The sequence below is a fragment of the Cannabis sativa genome, chromosome 5 (assembly GCF_029168945.1).
Source record: "Cannabis sativa cultivar Pink pepper isolate KNU-18-1 chromosome 5, ASM2916894v1, whole genome shotgun sequence".
In the NCBI taxonomy this organism is placed as follows: Eukaryota; Viridiplantae; Streptophyta; class Magnoliopsida; order Rosales; family Cannabaceae; genus Cannabis; species Cannabis sativa.
Genome location: NC_083605.1, coordinates 61,173,736 through 61,182,764, shown reverse-complemented (window position 1 = coordinate 61,182,764; position 9,029 = coordinate 61,173,736). Strand labels below are relative to the sequence as shown.

Below are 9,029 nucleotides of genomic sequence, written 5' to 3'. Positions count from 1 at the left end.
ACAGGGTCAACATCTCCAATTCTCCTCACGGCAGCAGCAGTAAGAAGATCACCATTAGAGTCTCGAGCAATCCACCCCAGGCCATGACTCTTGTCTCTCGAAAAAATGGCTGCGTCACAATTAATCTTCAACTCTCCCAAAATCGATTTAGTCCATAGCTCAGAAACAGCCGAAGCTTGGCTAGTAGATGCCGAAACATCTCTATTTTTCAACTGAGCAGCTTTCTAAAGTTCAAGATACGTAATTGCAGCAACAACAACTCTTTCAACAGAAGCAATCTTTTTATTCCAAAGCAAGTCATTTCGAGCTCCCCAAACACCCCATAAAAGCATAGCCAATTTATCAATATCATCTCCTGGGTGAGTATTGCAAAAGCTCTCAAACCAAGAACCAAATTCAGTATCACCAACCGTGATAACAAAACCCAGTCCCCTCTCGAAACAAGCCATAGTAAAAGGGCAAGAAACCAAAATATGAAAGGTGGTCTCAACATCTCCACAGCAAAGAGGGCAAGTATTTGTCACATTAACTCGCTTAGTTTGAAGTGAAACAAGAGTAGGAAGGCAATTAGAAAGAGCCCTCCAAAGAAAATTCTTAACTTTCGGGGGAAGCTTTAAATACCAAAACTTTTTCCAAAAGCCAGAATTGTCTTGTGAATTCCATCTCCCATTAAACACTTGTAACGCACGATAGGCACTTCGAACAGAATAGCTTCCATAGTCTTCAAACGCCCAATACCAAGAATCCATACTCGGAGTTAAAGGCAAAGGTATTCTGCGAATAAGATCAGCATCTCTTTGCTCAAACAAATCTGCCAAGATCTCTTCATCCCAACACATAGTACCAGCTTGTAACAGATTAGACACAGTACAATGATGAAGGGCCTCATGAGAAGAAGACACATAAGGGTTATCCTTTGATGGGAGCCATGGCTGGTTAAGAACATGAATGGAGATACCCGAACCTATCCTCCATCTAGCACCCCTCTTAACAACTTCTTGAGCTTCAAAAAGACTCCGCCAAGCATAACTTGGATTAGAACCCAACTCAGCCTCAAAAAATGACCCACGAGGATAATATCTTGCTTGAAAAACACGAGCAACAAGAGACGTTGGATTTGTTAGTAACCGCCAACCTTGTTTACCAAGCATAGCCAGATTGAAATCCTGCAGGTTCTGAAAACCCAAGCCACCTTTATGCTTATGAAGACATAACTTTTCCCAACTTTTCCAGTGAATGCCACCACCTTGGGAAGATTTAGTATGCCACCAAAACCTTCCCATAAGCCGATCAATATCCTTACAAATCTCAAGAGGAATCAGAAAAACACTCATGGCATAAGATGGTAAAGATTGAATAACCGACTTCATTAAAACTTCCTTGCTCGCTCTTGAAAGTAACTTGCTATCCCAACTCTGAATACGCTTTCTAACTTTTTCCTTCAAGAAACCAAAAGCCACATTCTTGTTTCTACCAATCACACTAGGCAAACCAAGATAGAAGCTTTTCTCATCAGCAGCACGCATACGAAGAGTGGAAAGAAGTCTATGGCGAATCCCATCACCCGTGTTGGAGCTAAAGAAAACAGAAGACTTGCTGAGATTAACCTTTTGACCCGAAGCCTGTTCAAACTTGTTGAGTAACTCCAGAACTCGTTGAGCCTCCTCCGTAGTAGCGGCACAATAGAGAAAGCTATCATCAGCAAACAACATATGAGTGATGTAAGGTGCTCGCCGAGCCACGCGACACCCGTGAATCCATTTTTTCTCTTCATAAAGACGGATAAGAGCCGAGAATCCTTCCGCACAAATTATAAAAAGATAAGGGGAAATAGGATCCCCCTGGCGGATTCCTCTGGTAGGAATAATAGGCCCAAGAACATCCCCTCCATGAATAATGTTGTACGAAATAGTCCTCAAACATTCCATGATCATCATAACCCAATCCAAAGAAAAACCCATCCGAAGCAAAATAGCTTGTAAGAAAGGCCACTCCATTCTGTCATACGCCTTACTCATATCCAATTTGAGAGCCATGCAACCATTTCTTCCTTGTTGTTTACGCTTCAGATAATGAAGAATCTCGAAAGAAACAAGCACATTGTCGGTAATAAGCCGTCCCAGAATGAAAGCACTTTGAAACTCAGAAATGACCTTAGTTAACAAACCTTTCAACCGGTTAGCCAAAACTTTTGAGATGACCTTATAAAGCACATTACACAGAGCTATAGGCCTCAAATCCCCCATAACAGCAGGAGACTTCTTTTTCGGAATAAGCACAAGATTGGTAGCATTAAGATCAGAAGGCATCGCTTTATACCGAAAAAAATCTTGGACAAGTTTAACCACATCACAGCCCACTATGTGCCAACACTTTTGGAAGAACGCAGGAGTCATACCATCAGGACCGGGAGACTTATCTGGAGGCATCTGGAAAATAGCCGCTCGAACCTCTTCCTCAACCACTGGCTTAAGTAATTCAACATTGTCCTCACGACAAATAGATGGCTGAATTTTATCAAGAATATCATCACCATGAGACCCCAAGGAATGGAAAATATCAGTAAAATAATTAACCATTACTTGAGGAAGGCCAGAATCCCATTTGACCCAATCGCCCGCCTCATTCTTCAATTGGTGGATGAAATTATTCTTTCGACGAGAACTAGCTGCGGCATGAAAATACTTAGTATTTCGATCCCCCTCCCTTAACCAGAACTGCTTAGAACGTTGCCTCCAGAATATTTCTTTTTGGTGATAAATCTCAGCCAGCAATTTCTTCGCATCTTGATATTGAGAAACCGAGTCAGCATCAGTGTTACCTTTGAGCATCCCAATACGTCTTTTGCAGCTTTGAATTCTCTCCTTAAAATTCCCAGTCAGATCATTTCCCCAAAGCTGAAGAGGCTCTTGTAACGCCTTCAATTTTGCTGAAATGTTACTAGAACCATACCCTTCCCACTGATCCCGGATGATGGAAAAACAAGTGTCTTCACGAAGCCAAGCATTCTCAAACCGGAAAGATTTCACAGAACCAGAGTGAATCCGAAAACTGGGGTCTAAAAGCAAAGGACAATGATCAGAAGTGGTAAAAACAAGGTTACTTAACCTGGACTGCGGGAACAAATTCACCCAACCAGAGTTCGCAAGAGCTCTATCCAACCGGACCTCAATCAAATTACCAAAACCTCTTCCTTTTTCTCATGTAAATTGATGCCCAACAAGATCCAAATCAACCAAGTCACAATCAGAAACCACCTTCTGGAAGCCTTCTATTAACCAAGTAGGATAAGGGTTGCCACCTCTTTTGTCAACTTGGCTTATTACATTATTTAAATCACCAATAATACACCATGGTAGAGGCGATTCTTCCTTCAACACTCTCAAAAGCGCCCAAGTGTTTCTTCTAAGGGCATGGTTCGGCTCACCATACATACCCGTAAGTCGCCAATCATGTATCTCATCCTGATGAACCACCAAATCAATATGATTTTGGGAAAAACCACGAACCTCAGCATCATTTTTATCCTTCCACAACATAGCAAGACCCCCTCCCCGACCTTGTGCATCAACAGAAAACATTCCTTCATAACCAAGTTGAGACGATAAGAGTTCCAATCTTGGTTTAGAACATAAAGTTTCACACAAAAAAATAAAATTGGGATTCTTTTGATAAACCATATCTTTAAGGAATTGAAACGTCCCTGGGTTCCCAAGCCCATGGCAATTCCAACTTAAAATACTCATAATGATTGGCGAGCCCGGTCCGTTGAGCTTGCCATTATAACATTTTTTGAGTGAGTATTTGAATCAAGCCCCATGTCCATATCCAAACCTTCCTTAGGCCCACTCGGCCCAATATCAACTTCCTTACCCAATCTCTTTCTTTTATTATCCATGAAAAGCAAACCCTCCTCATCCAAATTTGAAATGGATTCCACCTGTCTAGCCATAATATTACCATAAATATCTCCCTCCTTGCTCCCAGCCAATTCACCTGATTGCTTCCCCAAATTTCTCCCATTATCATCAATCATATCTCCACCCGCCCCTGTAGCCGAAAAACCAGGAATAGATATTCCATGAAACCCGTGATTTCCCTGGAATGACTCCCTCCCAACGCTGCCGACTCCAGCCGCCACCGAACCTCCATGCCCACCAGAACTTGAAGAACCCGATCGTAACAACTTTGCCCCCATAGCATACTGTGTTTTTCTTGGTACAGCTTTCATAAAAATACCGTATGGTTTAACAATGGAGGAAACAGGTTGAATAAACAAATGAGAGCAATAATTCTCTGTATGACCAATTATACCACATATAAAGCAAAAGGTAGGCACAAACTCATACCTAAAATTGATCCAAAACCAGTCGCCACCGATTTGTTGCAGCTTCATTTGCCTCTTCAATGGTTTCTCGATATCGATTCGGACCTGAACCCGCAAATAATCTCGCCATACACTGTTAAAATTTTTCTCATCAGATTTCACAAAGCTGCCGATGTAGTTTCCAGCATCCGTCACCATTTTTTCCGTTTGAAAACCCGACTGAACATCATGTAATTGCACCCAGATTTCCAGATGATTCAATCGCACCGCTCTTAGAACGTCTCCTGGTTTTAATCTCTCAAAGATCAGTGGTGCGTTTTTGAATGTCCAAGGACTTCTATCAACAACCCTCTGAACATCTATCTCATGATAGAATTGAAAAATAAATTTATTCTCTCCCAAATCCTTCACATACATACCCATCCCTGGTTTCCAAAGAACAGCCATTAGATTCTGCATTGCCATAAAGTCAATCGGAGCCTCTGTTAAGAACCGGCCAACCAAACTCCACCTTGTATCAATTTCGGCATCCTCAACCAAAGGTTGTTCATACTGGACAGCTGGCTCCTCCTCTGTAACGCCCTAATGCTAAGGCACGTTACAGTGCTTTTTCAATTATTGTGCAATCTTTGCTAATCAAAGAAGTTTCTCGAAAAACGTGTCAAATTAAAACTTTTGTTTTAAATATTAAACTTTGCAATATAATATAATATTTACAGATTCCGGGATCCCGTTCTTAAACTTTGTAAAATTTACTTTTCAAACTATACATTTCAAAATACATAACTTCCAGGTCGCACAGCGACTTTCAAAATACAACTCCCAGATGTCCCGAGACCGAACACTCCAGGTCGCGCTGCTTGACATGTACAATCTCACCCGAGCTCAGGTTCATTCTTGTTCAACCTTTGCCTTTCCTTTACCTACACATGGAAGCAGAAACTGTGAGTCAACAGACTCAGTAAGAAATGCATATAACATTCCATATAATTTCCGACCTGTAAATAGGCGCCCATACACCTATTTGCAGAGCTTAACAGATGAGTATGAACGTTCAATACCAAGGTACAACCACTATACCACATACACATCGTACCTCACTGTACGAGTGTTGGTAGGGTTTACCCCGAACACTGAGTAACACTGAGTGATGTACCACACACCTTAGCATTTTCCCGTGCCCGTGTTGGTATCACTGTATCGTACTCACAGCCACAATAATCACTATACCAATGCACTCTATAACTTATTCATACAAGTGTTGGTAGTGTTTAACATAATTCAAGCATACATATATAAACACATATACACTCATTCAGATAATCACATCATATATTATACACAGTTCTTACCTGTTTTCCGAATTCAAGTGTGCTGGCCGACCTGAACGGAATTTACGTGCTAGATGGATGCCCTAATCACAATAATTGCAACACAGATGAGTGACTCGCTAAATCACTTTCCGGGATTTAAACTTGAAACTAAAAGTTTCCCTATCGATAAACCTCATGGCAATACCCTAAATATCTCAAAATTGGCCAAAACTAGGGTTCTGGAATTTCCCCCAACAGGCAGACCGGTTCCCAACCGGAAATCCGGTTCTGGGTCACCATCCGGTCGACCGGTTGGTACTGGTCCCCCAGAACCGGAATTCCGGTTCTGTGCTGGGAACCCAAAAATCATCCCCCTTAACTCAATTCAATCCCAAACCTTACCAAACTCTCCAGTACACCTATACAATGTATAAACAACCATTTCCAACCAATAAATCACAGAACAAACCAACAAATCAAATCATGCCATTAAAGCTCAAAGCTTGAGTTTCAAAACTCAAGCTTGCTTAAAACTAACATCAAGCAATAAAATCAGCTGCTAGGGACTTCAATTAACTCAAACCAACCCTAGAATTCGAACCCTAGGCACTTCAAACCTTAACAGCCCCTAATTTACAATATCACCATTTCAACCTAACTTAAAAACTTGAAAACTAAGAAGGGTTCATTGGAACTTACCTTAGATTGATTTTCTTCTTTGAAATCCTTGCTGAAATCCAACAATCAACAACAAACTCCTTTGATTTTGGTCCCAGCCGAGAGAGAGAAAGAGAGAGGGTTCAAGAGAGTGAAATTCCAATTTTTTTGATTTTTCTTCCAAAGAGAAATGGATTTTCTCTAACTAAACCCTTGCTGAAATTAAAAGCCACTTGTCACCTCCCTAGGCAGCCACTACACTATACCTCAAAAAGACTTAAATGCCCTTAAGGTTAAAATTAAATATTTTCCAAGATTAGGGGTAAAATGGTCAATTCCATAACCCCGCTCAATCCCGATAATTTATTTTCTCTAAAATATTTCCCACTATGAAATAAGGTTCTAAACTTACCCATGTGATCAATCTAGCACTCCATCGCATTTTCCGTTGTCGCCGAACAAAAATTACAAAAATAACATATTTCACATATAAGCTAAATAATACCCCTAGAGTTTAATAAAATCTCTGGAATTGAGAAATTATAACTCTAATATTTATTTCTAAATATTGGGGTCCACAATTAAATTAATTCACAAATAATAATAAAATAATAAAAATTAGTGCTAATTGCCTTTACTAATCCACATTACTAGAGCGGTCGTTACATCCTCCTCCTCCAATGGAATAATCGATAAATGATCCCGAACAGATTCAACAGAATCGTAAAACGTTGACATATTGATACTCAGAACAGAAAAAAAAACCAATCGGAACAAAACAGAGAAACACTCAAAACGATCTTACCATGTCAATAAGACAAGACATGGTTACTTGGTTTCTAAGTAATATATAGTAATTGTTTTCTTTTCTTTCTTCTTTTTTTTTTTTAAAAAAATATACAATCGACCCATAAAACTAAAAGTCAAAATTTCCATTTAACAAAATGACTAATTTACCCTCCAAAGAAACTTAAATTCTAAAAAAAATAACCTAGGGGCATTTTGGTAATTTAACTAATCCATTAAACCGACATTCTAAAAATTCTAACCTAGTCCGGAATACCCTCAAAATAATTCTTCTATTAATGTCGTGACATTTCTGACCATAATGCTAAATTTCCACAGTAGCTGGGCCCGATAAAATATTTTATTCGAATTATGGTATTTACGATACCCACATATTTCAATACAATCTCCGTAATTAATAAATTACACTTTATTTATTCATTTACTCAAATTCTACTAATTAACTCGTAATTAGCTTAAGTAAGATTATAATGTTACTCTAATATCCACATAACTGCATATTTAATAAAATATGGCTAAATAAATATCAATAAAATTTTCGGGATATTACACTTGCTGACTTGACCATCGAAGTTTCTTTGACCGGCACCATCACGGTATCCCAAGGTTTCTCGGTTACTCTCTTCTTTGTTCTACAGGTTGTCGGTGCCCGCATAGGATCATTTTTGATTGATTATGAATTTTAGCATCTACATATATTGAGTTAAAGTTGATTTTACTTTAATTGTATGTATCATATTATTAATTTATTGATGTTGGACAAGAATATATAGTGATAATTAACTTTGTTCAATTTAAGATAGGAGAACTAAAATAAACTAAAGAACTTTATATATATCTGTACCCCACAAATTTATTTACACACTCCAATAAAATAAATCAATTTAAATTATTTTAAAATTTACACTTAATATTTATATATATATTTGTTCTCTATTCATTTTTATAGTAATTTTTTTAATCTTATTTTCATATATATATATATTGAAATAATAACTTTATTTTATTTTTACTCTTATATTTTTCTATATTATTTTATAATTTTTTTGTATTAATATTCAAAATATATTATATTTTACACGTATGCATTTTTTTACAACATGAGAAAGAAAGGTATGAATTGAATATATATATATATATATAAATGTATTTTATGCAAAAATATATTTATATATTTTAGAGTGTAAATATTATTTCACTTAAAAATATTCATTCTTCTATAAATTAACAAATTATTTAAATAATAGAGTAATTTAATTAAAATGGCACAAATGTAATAAAAATATGATACTATGACTAGATATTAGGTATAAATAAATATTATTTTAAAAAATGACACTTTTCATTAGAATATAAAGAGAGTATAAAAAAGAGTGTAAAATAGAGTGTGATTATATAACAAAAATGAGAAACTAAATGAATGTAATACAATCAAATATTATTAGTGATAATTAATTTATTAATTTTGATATCTATATACCTAGGTGACGTTTGGCAACAATTTTTTAATCAGTTTTCTATTTTTAAAATTAAAAAAGTAAAAATGTTATTTAAAAACATGTTCTATAAAACTATTTTTACATTTTAATTTTTTAATTGAGAATTCAATTTTTTTTTTTTTTTTAAAAAAAAATCACTTTTAATATTTTTTTAAACACTTTTTTTTTTCTTAATCAATATTTTATACTCCGACCAGACCCCGATCTAAATTCCCTCACGACCCTAGCGCTGAACCCGTCCTCTAACCCGAACCTGAATTCAACCTGGACCTAGAACCGACTTAAATAAAATCAAAAAATAAAAATAAAAATAAAATTTATAAAACATACTTTTATTTTTTATTTTTAAAATTAAAAAATAAAAATAGTTACATAATAATAGATTTTTATTTTTCAAACACAAAATTTTTAAAAATAAAAATTTTA

The 9,029-nt window shown here is 36.5% G+C and overlaps 1 protein-coding gene across 1 annotated transcript; it reads right to left on the bottom strand.

Moving 5' to 3' along the window:
• Window positions 1-3,742: 3,742 nt before the first annotated feature.
• On the bottom strand, window positions 3,743-4,792 carry LOC115716941 (uncharacterized). The gene has a single exon (XM_030645871.2). The coding sequence runs from the start codon at window positions 4,790-4,792 to the stop codon at window positions 3,743-3,745; it is 1,050 nt and encodes a 349-aa protein (XP_030501731.2).
• Between the last annotated feature and the right edge of the window lie 4,237 nt (window positions 4,793-9,029).

Coding starts and splice junctions, on each gene's coding strand:
- LOC115716941 (XM_030645871.2), bottom strand. CDS start 4,792: ATGGCAATGCAGAATCTAATGGCTGTTCTTTGGAAACCAGGGATGGGT.